Raw genomic sequence first — 12,516 nt, 5'->3', positions numbered from 1 at the left:
CAACCATTCTAATAATCATCAATTTCGACAGTGCCACAGTTTTCCTAAGCCTTAGTTTACTATTTTAACCATTTACAGATATCTTTTCTTCAATTCTTGTTTTATAAAAGTGGAAGAAAATAGAATAATAACCAACATTCTTCATGTATTTAAAATTGAAAAATTGAATTTCATGTCAAGTTGTTTTTACTTTATCATCTTGATACTGTAACTAGATAAACTTTAATCAATGATCCCTAAAGGTTTAAAAATTGTCTTCACCAATGTATGAATTTCAGTAAAGCTCACAAATAACGTGTAAAATCTTAAAAAAAAACTCTCTCAGATAAACCTTAAAATGGCATTTGACTCACAGCAAAAAAACATTCCAAAATTTGACTGTTTATAATTTTAAAATGACAGGCAGTTGTATATAATTAACACTAATCAACAGGATAGCTTTTGCTTCATTCCAGTTGGAGACTGAAAAATGAAGAGTTACTAGTGTCTGTTTTGATTTACAGCATTTCAACAGGATGAAAGTATTTTCTTAAGGACTAATCCATGCCATGTTTCTTTCTTGGATTCTAGTCCAGGGGTTATACCTTGTCCTGTCAGGAGATTATTATAAATCATGTTTGACAAGCTTAAATTGACTGCATATTTACGGTGGAGAAAGTGAGGTCTGCAGATGCTGGAGATCAGAGATGGAAATGTGTTGCTGGAAAAGCGCAGCAGGTCAGGCAGCATCTAGGGAACAGGAGAATCGACGTTTCGGGCATTAGGCTAATGCCCGAAACGTCGATTCTCCTGTTCCCTAGATGCTGCCTGACCTGCTGCGCTTTTCCAGCAACACATTTCCATCTCTGCATATTTACGGTCCTTGAACATTGATACTTTACTGATTATGTACCGATTTATTGCTGCTCAAAATTCCATATGAACAGTATGTTGATGATCACTAATGATTCTTAACATGATTTATAATATGTAGGAATGCTTATGAGCCATCTATATTCATCATTTTTCCATAAGAATTGTTAAAATGTTCCCACTCTGGCTAACTGTAAAAGAATGAAAATTGATTATTCAATTTGTAATCCAAAATGTGAGTGGATATTTGAACCAACCCGATGCAGTATTAATACTTATGTAAAAATGATGAAATTCTTACAGATGGCTCCTGATTTTAGAAATATACACTGTCTTCAGTTTAGCATTTTAAAGATATCATTGATATGATTTATGCTGATATTTTTACAATAGGGGGTTTTTTGCATTAATATTTCTGTTGAGCTTGTCATTGCTGCAACTGAAGTAAAGCTCTGCTTGATCAAATAAAAAAAAAAGCAGTTTTGGTTAAAGTGAATATAAATCTTGAGATGCATAGGCTTTTAAATAACAGCAACTAGAATGTAAGTTGAAAGAGTTATTTTAGTTCACGGAGACCTTACAGGTTTCAGCTCTATTTGATTAGCCTCAAATAAGAGTATTGTAGCATGATAAAGGGTATTGTAGTTGTGACTGAACTAGTAAAAAAGTAGTCCAGAGTGTTGGCCTAAATATTCAGAAATCAGTGATTTGATTTTTTAAATTAATGATGGCTGCTGGGGAGAGATGCTAAAGATTAGTCTCCAGATCTGTGTTTGGCAGTATAAACAACCTTTATTCAGAGCTCTGTCACCAAGTTTGTGGGAAAGACCAGAGACTGCTGTGAATCTGGCTTTCATGTGGGGCTCAGTAAGGTACAAGATATTTATACATACGGCATTATGGTGGGCGGCACGGTGGCACAGTGGTTAGCACTGCTGCCTCACAGCGCTAGAGACCCGGGTTCAATTCCTGCCTTGGGCAACTGTCTGTGTGGAGTTTGCACATTCTCCCCATGTCTGCGTGGGTTTCCTCCAGGTGCTCCGGTTTCCTCCCACAGTCCAAAGATGTGCAGGTCAGGTGAATTGGCCTTGCTAAATTGCCCGAAGTGTTAGGTTAGGGGTATGGGTGGGTTGCGCTTCGGCGGGGCGGTGTGGACTTGTTGGGCCGAAGGGCCTGTTTCCACACTGTAAGTAATGTAATCTAATCTAATTACAGTGGTTACATTAGACATTAATTTCAGTACTTGTCACATCCCCGCTGACCTACACATCCAATTCTGTGAATGCACGATCAATGATGGACAACTTCATGGTCCACCTCAGGTTTCCTATGACCTCATGATTTTTACCGGACATCATTGTCATCAGGCCTTGGGATCTTAAAACATGTCCCATTAATTTACATTGTAACACCGATTGTTATGCCCCTTCCTAAATATTTGTCGGCTGCATCGTATACTTGCTTATTACTAATGACTTTTCAAGTTCAGTCATGCAATTCCTATTGCTTGCAGACCTTAGTACAGAAGATTCAGAAGGATAAAAACCGAAAGAACTGTGGGTGCTGTAAATCAGAAACTAAAACAGAAGTTGCTGGAAAAACTTAGCAGGTCTGGCAGCATTGTGAAGAGAAATCAAAGTTAACATTTCGTTAACTCTGATTTCTCTTCGCAGATGCTGCTAGACCTGCTGAGATTAAAATGGATGCTAATTTATACCAATTGTTTCAGGAGCAGCTTCCCTTTTATCTGATTTGAAAAAGTCAAACAAATCCAGTCTGTCTAGGCAAAAGTGAGGACATGCAGATGCTGGAGATCAGGGTCAAGATTAGAGTGGTGCTGGAAAAGCACAGCAGGTCAGGCAGCATCTGAGGAGCAGGTAAATCGACGTTTTGGGCAGGAGCCCTGATGAAGGAGCACCACTCTAATCTTGACTCAAATCCAGTCTGTCTGTCTAGCAGCAGCCTTTTACAGCTTCTTCTATTGTACATGCTCTAAGATGATTTAAAACAGAAATGTGATAACAAAATTGACTTTATTGTTATTACTTTAAATACTTTTCATATAGCACCTATCCAAATCCCCTCAAGAGGCTTGAAATTCGAGTACTTTTACAGCTCCATCAAGTCATTAGAAAAAGCTTATTTGGATTCTTAAGACTGTTCATTAGGTTCAAAGTGGTGATTCTTAGTTCTCTCAAAGTCATTATGACCCTGTTTCACAATTATTTCTGCCCCACCTTGCTACATTATTTATCTTTTGGTACTAGATTATCTTATATCTACTAATTGTTTTAATCTTGCTGTGATGGAGAAGACGTCCCTGCAAGGATGTTGATCAAAACCAATCTTTGTTATTCTGGGATCATCCTTTTTCATTCATGCTAAACAACATACTTCAGGCTGTGTGTTCCCAAACATCTCTTATCAGATTGCCTCTTACAGACATCAGCTGCTGTAAGTTGTACAGAACTTGCTGCATATTAATTTGTAAGCTTCTTTGTTCTATCTGTTACCTTCTACCTGTTATCTTCTTCTCAAAGCTACCGTTGTCCTAACTAATGATCTAACTTTAATTCTGATTCCAGCTAGCTAATTTAGTTACTACAGCCAAAAAATTTTTCCACCTTATATATGCCAACTAAAAATCCATGGGCAGACATCTAGTGCCACCTCTGGCCATGGACTGCCCAGCAATGACCATGTAACAATGGGATTGCCATAAAACCCCATCTATTTAATTAATATACTGTACGGAAGAAAATCTATACTCCTTACACAGTTTGGCGTTTGAGACACCAAAACTACAGTCGTATGATTGACTCTTAAAAGCCTTCTGAAATAGCCTAGCAAGTCATTTATTTGTCACCTATGTTTTTCAAGGGCAACTAGAGATGGGCAATATATGCTGACCTCATTCTTTGAGTGAATGTAATAAAAAAGGTCAATGGCAAGAACACAGAAACTAGGAGCAGGAATAGGCCGTTCAACCCTTCAAGCTTGCTTCACCATTTATTACGATCATGGCTGATCCTGTACTTCCATGCCATACTCTTGCTTTCTCCCTGTACCCCTTAACCACTTTACTATCTAAAAATATATAAGTCTTTTCCTTGAATGTATACAGTGACTTGGCCTTCACAGATCTGTGGTTGAGAATTCCACAGGTTCATTATCCTTTGAGTGAATCAATATTTTCTTTATTTCAGTTTTAAATGGTCTACTCCATGTCCTGAGATTCTATCTCTTTATTCTAGATTACCCAAACCTATGAAAACATCCTCCCTGAATCTAGTCTGTCCAGGCCTGTTAGACAGGGCTCATACTGTTCAATCAGATTGCCCCTCTTCCTTATAAATTATAGTGAATGCAGCCCCCACTGAACCAAACTCTTATCATAGGACAGTCCTATCATCCCTTCAGTTCTGAAGAAGGGTCACTGAACCCGAAACATTAACCCTGATTTATCTCCACAGATGCTGCCAGGCCTGCTGAGTTTTTCGAGCAATTTCTGTTTTTGTTTCTTTTTTTTAATCCGCTCATGGAATGTCTGGCATTTATTGTCATCCCTAATTGACTGAGGGAAGTTAAGAGTCAACCACATTGTTGTGGGTCAGGAGCCACATGTAGGCCAGACCAGATATGATGATAGATTTTCTTCCTTCAAGGACATCATTGAACCAGCTGGCTTTTATCAACATTTGACAGTGGTTTTGTGGTCATTGTTAGATCCTTAATTCCAGATTCTTTATTATCTTGCAATGTAGGCAACTTACCAATTATTATTTCTAATTGCTTACTTCCCCTCCCTGTGTACTTTTGTTAACTGGTGTACCAGTGTTACTGTTTTATGACCTTTAGAGAGCATCAGATCCATCAGTACATCCAGGAAATGTTAATGGGCAGCAACTGTAAAGGGTCATGAATTGTAGGTGGAGCAATGTTGATTCAAGTCCGAATATATTTATAATTTGAAATTGGTTGTAATCTAGAAATGCCATGGATAGTTTTTAGATTTGATTATGCATGATCCAAGTAAACACTTTTTATTTCTTAGATTGGTGCAGTAACTTTAGGTTAAGTCATAAAATGATGATAAATCTGAATTTTGTGGCAGCACAGGTGGTTCAGTGGTTAGCACTGCTGCCTCACAGTGCCAGGAACCCGTGTTCGATTCCAGACTTGGGCCACTGTCTGTGTGGAGTTTGCACATTCTTCCTGTGTCTGCGTGGGTTTCCTCTGGGTGTTCCAGTTTCCTCCCACAATCCAAGAATGTGCAGGTTAGGTGAATTAGCCATGTTAGATTGCCCATAGTGTTAGGTGTGCTGGTCAGGGATAAATGTAGGGGAATGGGTCTGGTGGGTTACTCTTCAAAGTGTCAGTGTGGACTTGGTGAGCCAAATGTACTGTTTCCACACTGTAGGTAATCTAATTGATCAATTTTCAAAAATAAACTTACTCTAGGTAGGTGCATGCTTAAAATCTTATCTCATGATTTTCAGATATTGCTGGGTAAGTGCCTAACAGCAGTGAAAAAACAATTATTCTGTTAAGAACTGTGAGATGTTGAATAGGTTAAGACCTGTATACGTAATAGTATTATTTGATTAAGAAAGAAATGAAAAACCTTTTTGTAACATAAAATTATCATGTGAATTTTTATGATAGAATTTTATTTTCAAAGTATGTTTGGTGTAATGTGAATGTAGTTGTTAAATATGTGATTCAAATAGTAATTTATTGGCTTGACGATCCTTTAAGATTGCCTTTCAGAAATTGCAGTGCATAAATGGTTAGAAAATGATGTGCAAGTTTGGTGTATAATTCATGATTATGTATTTGAAGGGAGAAGCTGTTGGGGCACATGTTCCAATTTCCAGATGTGTTGGCTTGTAGAACTGTCATTTATTTTTTTTTTATTTTATTAAACAAATTACAAAAACAGTTTACAACAAACAGTTACATTTACAGCTACATACAAGAGACAGCAATTTTACAAGGGAGAGGAGCAGCAAAGCCAGGCCCCAAACCCTACCATTCAAACAGTTTACAGGGACATGAGGACAAACCTCAAATCCCAGTTTCACAAAGATATAAGGAGACAACAGCAGTGACAGTTGTACATTAGACAGTACTGTTACATACAAAAGTGCAGACAATACAGACCCAGCAAAGAACTGTCATTTATTCAACTATATTTAAAAGCCAATGCAATATTGTATGTACTGGGAAAACTGTTTGAAGAATGTCTGATGATCTCAATTCTTATCACAATGTGTTTCTGTGATCACTACAATGTAATTTCATCATTTTAGAAAATTGCATCATTTTAGAAAAATCTTTTGTTAAACTTAGTTTATAAAATTTAAACTTTGAAAACTTTAATTTATTTGAGCAGGATTATTGCAAATATTAGGACTAGTTTAAGCCTGCAACATTTTTAACCATTTTAATGTTTTTACAAGTGTAAGTGTTCACTTTCTGTATGCTTAACACCAGTAACAATTTTGCTAATTTTTTGCGTATTTATTTTAGACTGAAATTGTTTTTCAGCATTTAAAAACATTTCTGAAATTGTAAGTTTTCCTTTTGTGATTTTTTTGATTTGAAAAAGTATTTTCACTTGGAATAAACAACCATCCCATGTATTTTTTTAGTTTAATAAATGGTTGCTCTTTTGTTTTATGATTACTTTGAATTTTTACATTTTTCTATGGATGTTGGACTGCAACTAAAGCCTTGCTTAAAGCCTTATGGCATTTTTCTTACACTTTTGCGATTTTCAACCAATTTTTTATATATTTATAAATGTAGAATAGATATTTTTAACATTCTCATAACCCTTGGCCTTGCGGATAAATGTAAATATTTTGCTGCATGTCTTTCATCTAACTGTATAGTGTTAATGGACTTTGCATGCAATAAGATAAGACAATGATCTAGCTGGCACATACAAGCATGACAATTTGGCATTGTTGAATTCAACAAAAATATAGCGCAACAAGAACACTGAGATGGACAGTTAGAACCATTTTGTGCTGTGTCATGTTCCAACTTTGCTGTAAAGTAAATTACTTGGCAGTAAAGGTGATTGCATGTTTCAATATATAACCATTGAGCTATTCTGAATTCATGGTCTTTAAAAAGTTAAGAAACTTCAATGAGTGAAAACATTCTATTGATAATAAATGTCAAAACAAAGTATTAGTTATTACTGATGAAATTATTTGCAACATGCAAAACCTTTGTGGCATTTCCTTCATGTGCATGTTTTGAGTTGTCCCTTTTTGCACTCCCAAGTATTTATGCACACAGAATATAGTACAATTTGGATAATTTAAAGCTGTTGTCTATTTCTTCATTCATATGAGGTAAAGCTAATTGTAGTTAAACATATGTGAATATAATAAATAGCTGCTCAAATGACAAATTCTAAACTTCCTGTTTTTGGTTGTACACTTTTTTAATTAGAAAATTACACCTTTCTTTCTTCTGCCCCCCTCTTTGGTACTTTTGCTTGCTCTAAATCATTTTTTAAAATTCTCATTGTTCATTGTATCCACAAGCACCAGCTCAAGTGTCACACCAAATTATTGTTACTCCTTTCCACCCTCAGAATCTCTGTTGAATGAATTGTCATCCTAATAATTTTAATATTTTAATAATTTTAATCTCTGTTCTGAATTCACGAGCCTCCTTCCTGTAAATCACTCTCCTGATATAAACCTTCCAAGCCATACTTGGAGATCACTTTATTGAGTTTTGCAAAACATCCTTCATTTAAAGAGATCAATTCAAAGCATCTTGAAATCACCCTCCAAGTAATTATTTGGAAACGTTTACAGCCACTATCTTCAACTATATCGGCTGTTATTACTGAAATTTTGTAAACAAAAATTGCAGTGCACAAGATGTGTGCCACTAGGAAATTTCCTTATCTGTCTATTGCTCCCTCCACTTAATCAGAGCATGAATTTAAGAAAGGGTTGTAACACTGCAATAATGAATCTCGATTTGTTCCCCATCAATCATGACTCTATACTGAAAATATGGAATAATGAATTTACCTGGTAATTTGCAGATATAAGATTCAAAAACTCTGGTCTCTGAATTACCAGAGTGGATGTATGACTGACATGAGCATTAGAACTTATGGAAATCAGGATGCACTGATTTACTTGGGAATTGTCAAGGAATTCTGGGTTAGCGATTAAATCTAACTGGGCATTAGTCATGACGCTTCTGATGTAGAAAGCTGGATTATAACTTGCCATTTGATTGTTGATATGGTCACCCTCCTGATCTGATTCAACTAACCCCAGCCACCCACTGGTACCTTGCCTACTTACCACCTACTCATACACCCTAACTCTCATTCATTCACCCATAACCCACCTTCATATTTGCTAATCTTATAATCAAGCTTTTAAACTCTAGCCCTTCTCTCCCACTCTCTCAAACTCTGTCTCTCTCTCCCTCCACACACACATACACAAAAATATACATGCACACTAATGTCGATTGTAAGGAAAGAGCAGCAATTGTTGCCTCAAATGATCTGGGCTAAAGGTGGAACCTATAGCTAACCCAATCAAGTGGGATTCCTATGGCAGGAGGACTGGGGGGGTTGAGGGAATGCAGAGTTTGCCTGGTGATGGAGAGTAGTTCGTACCATGTAAGTGACATGTGCCTATGCATAGGTCTGCTGCACATAAATGAATGGATATTGTATTTACTTGGTTGTTACGTTATTGTTTAATTAGTGAATTTGTTAAGCTGATATCCTTACTAAATTGTAAATGTCTATTGTGGCTTTAGTTAATTACATTTAATAAAATGCCTTGACACAGAACTCTCCATATAAAGCATGTGGTACAGTGTTAGCATTTATAGAACTGATTTTCTTTAGCAATTAAAATTTAGAGCTAGATTTGTTTTCAGTTTTAATGTACAGAGTACAACTGAAAATTGTTTACACCTAGAAAGCAATAGGCTGAAAGAAAGTACTTTTAATTATCCACTTCTATACAATTGCTTTGTACTGCAAGACTGATTCTGGATTTGAACCGTTCCTCTTCATCATTGGTATTTGGGAAAAACAGCCTTTCTTGGTTCAGTTAAAGTTCGATTTCCAGCATTTGCCTATGAAAGCTGGACATTCTAGCATTGCAAGGTTACACAATTATTTATTAAGATATTTTTGTTTTTAACTTATATGTATAATTTTGCATGAAGTGTTTGGTTAATCAGCAAAATGAATGATACACAATTGTTAGACATACAACAACCACTTTAAAATGGGTTGATGATTCAATCTGACTTAATCTCCTCATTTGTAGGAGAAAGTTTGTTGTTGTGGATTAAGCGGAGTTCACCTGGAAAGGGAAATGTAACTGTTGACTGGAACATCCATGGAAAACATGCCCAGGAAGAATTTTCAGATATGAATGGGACTCTTTCACTTTCTGATGTAAGTAATTAGAACAATTCCCTCAACTATTGTGCACCATCCTGCTCCCTTCTCCACATCAGTAATTGGCTGAATGGAGGATTGCTCCCTCACACCTTCTCCCTCTGCCCTACACACACTAACTCCATTTGCCTCCCTCCCTCTGCATCCCTCCTTTCCTTCACAGCCTACTTGGACCCCACTCTTATTATAGTGTCTTGCTGGGAAAAAAACATTTTTTGTTTTAGATTTAAAGATATTGGAGAAGGAACTTTAATTTTAAAGTATCTTGTCCCTCATTTCAGATATTTTTCATTCATTCATGGGATGTGGGTGTCACTGCTTAGGTGACCATTTGGTGCACATCTCAAATTGTCCTTGAGAATGTGGTAAAGATCTGTCTTCTTGATCAGCTTAAGTGCTTGGGATGCAGAAGCTTCCACAATGTTGTTGGGGAGGGTGTTCCAGGATTTTGACCATGTAACTGTGATGGAATAGATTGAAGTCAGAGTACATGCTTCTGCTGGTCTTGTCCTCCTTGGTGTATGAGGTCATGGGTATGGAAGATGATGTTGGTGGAGCCTTGATGAATTACTGCAATGCAACTTGTAGTTGCTGTCTCTATGTGTCAATGGTGGAGGGAATGAATGCTGAAGGACATGGATGGTATGCAAGTCAAGTGGGCTATTTTGTCCTGATTTATCCTCAAAGTTCCTGGGCTATATTGGAACTTCACTCATGAAGTCAAGTGCCGAGTATTCCTTATACTCAGGACTTGTGCCTGGTAAAAGATGAAAATGTGTTGCTGGAAAAGCACAGCAGGTCAGGCAGCATCCAAGGAACAGGAGAATCGACGTTTCGGGCATAAACCCTTCTTCAGGAATGAGGAAAGTGTGTCCAGCAGGCTAAGATAAAAGGTAGGGAGGAGGGACTTGGGGGAGGGGTTTTGGAAATGCGATAGGTGGAGGGAGGTCAAGGTGAGGGTGATAGGCCGGAGTGGGGGTGGGGGCAGAGAGTTCAGGAAGAAGATTGCAGGTTAGGAAGGTGGTGCTGAGTTCGAGGGATTTGACTGAAACTGCTCCAATTCAGTTCTGACCATTGAATATCACTTGTGTGACATAAATGTCGCCTGTCACTTATCAGCCCAAGCCTGCATACAGTCCTAATCTTGCTGTATTTGGACATAGACAGCTTCTTGTCTGAAGAATCACAAATGGTGCTGAACATTGTGCATTTTCAGCAAGCATCCCCACTTCTGACCTGATAATGGATGGAAGGTCATTAGTGAATCACTGACGATGGGTCTTGAGGAACCCCTGAGGAACTCCTTTTATGGTTTGATTTATTATTGTTACATGTACCAAGATACAGTGAAAAGTACTGTTTTGCTGCTATATAGACAAATCATACCTTACATATACCATTATACATTTACTGAAAGTATAATCTCTTCTAAGTCCTCCAGTGTAGTATTTGTCCTACTGGTGCCTTATTTTTGTATGCATTTCTCGTTTCTTCTCTCTTTTCTAATTATATATGCAATCCTTTTAGGGATTTCTCAATGCATCTTTTCTTGTCCACCTATTGGATGATATGATTCCTGAAGAAAAGGAAGAATACAGAATCATTTTATCAAATATCAGAACTCAAGGTAACTATTAAGTCCAGTAATTCATATGGCTGTTAAATAAGGATTGTGAATAAAGAATAAGATTCATCATTGCAAGGAGGATTGTAAGGAACTTGACTAGGAGAGGATGAAGAAAACAGAAAGGAGCTCACTTTTGGCTGTTGAATCCTTAAATCGCTTGTTATTTAATCCACAGGCTTTAAAACTCTTAGATTTCTGTTTCATTCAGTTTTGATGAAAGTTTGTTGACCTGAAACATTGATCTGTTTGTCTTTACAAATGCTACACAGCTTACTGAGTCTTTCCAGCCTTTTTAAACTTTGATATCAGATTTGAAGCATCTACAGTATTTTGCCTTTGGATTGTTGTGGCCTGAGGAGGTGGCCTGGTTTGACTTGTAGGGCAAATTGCATGTGCATCAAGACAGTTGGATCCAGACCCAATACTGTAGCTCTGGAGTGCTTCAATAACTGGCAGCCTGGTCGACCTCCAGGCTAAAGAAGTAGGTCTGCTTGGAGTCAGAAATAGTGTGTGGAGGGGTAGTGGGAGTCAACTTAATGTTTCCTGCAGCAGACGTTGCGGTTGCATTACAATCCTTGAAGCCGAGAGTAACTTATTTGCCAAAACAAATAGCTTATAGTGGCATAGGACAGGCTCAGCTATGTCCTAACCAAAATGAGAAATCGTCCATCCATTGATAATGCAAGATCACAATTTTGATTTTGAACATGTTACCTGCTGCAAGGTAAAGATAAAGCTTCTCTTTAGTATTGGTGCAGATTTCTGTCCTGTTATAGAATCTCTCCGATTTTCATTCCAGTGAATACCTTTGAGAGAAATTGAGTGTTTTTTGCAAGGACATGATTGCTGCCCGATCAGCGATGGTGAAAATTTAACAAATATTTGTTAACCCCCTTGGCACACGCCTCGCAGCGCCAGAGACCCGGGTTCATTTCCCGCCTCAGGCGACTGACTGTGTGGAGTTTGCACATTCTCCCCGTGTCTGCGTGGGTTTCCTCCGGGTGCTCCGGTTTCCTCCCACACTCCAAAGATGTGCAAGTCAGGTGAATTGGCCATGCTAAATTGCCCGTAGTGTTAGGTAAGGGGTAAATGTAGGGGTATGGGTGGGTTACGCTTCGGCGGGTCGGTGTGGACTTGTTGGGCCGAAGGGCCTGTTTCCACACTGTAAGTAATCTAATCTAAATATTCTTTCCCAGAGTCTTAGAACTTGTTTGTAATTTGTTTCTGTTTTCCTTTCCTAAGTAGCCATCTATGTCCTTTACAACTTTTATTTTATGTAAAATGGCTTCAGTCTGGTGGTGCAGTATATGTAAATCTCCAAACATTGAGTAATTGCTTGATGAATTAAGTGATCTTTGTTATGGGTGTATGAATTCGGAACAGGAGTAGGTCACTTAGCCCCTCAAGCAGCCTCCTCCACTTAATAAGATAATTACTGACCTCATTACTGTACATTTCCATCTACTTGCCATTAACTTTCACTTCCTTCCTTATCAAGGATCTACAAAATTATGCTTTAATAATATTCAAGAATTCTACTTTCACCACTTCTGAGGAAGACAGTTCC

At 37.7% G+C, this 12,516-nt stretch overlaps 1 protein-coding gene across 2 annotated transcripts in view; it reads left to right on the top strand.

Annotated features, from left to right (window-relative positions):
• Positions 1–12,516, top strand: part of adgrv1 (adhesion G protein-coupled receptor V1) — a 571,861-nt gene that overhangs the window by 157,268 nt on the left and 402,077 nt on the right. For both annotated transcript variants that reach the window (XM_043709113.2, XM_043709105.2), the window contains 2 exons: positions 9,189–9,319; positions 10,850–10,949. In XM_043709113.2, the coding sequence (XP_043565048.2) occupies positions 9,189–9,319; positions 10,850–10,949 (231 nt within the window). The remainder of the gene's footprint in view (positions 1–9,188; positions 9,320–10,849; positions 10,950–12,516) is intronic.

The sequence above is a fragment of the Chiloscyllium plagiosum genome, unplaced genomic scaffold (assembly GCF_037043375.1).
Source record: "Chiloscyllium plagiosum isolate Xiang-an unplaced genomic scaffold, Cpla_swu_hap1 HiC_scaffold_2, whole genome shotgun sequence".
Lineage (NCBI taxonomy): Eukaryota > Metazoa > Chordata > Chondrichthyes > Orectolobiformes > Hemiscylliidae > Chiloscyllium > Chiloscyllium plagiosum.
The sequence above is the reverse complement of the archived record's forward strand: the minus strand, read 5'-3'. Positions and strand labels throughout refer to the sequence as shown.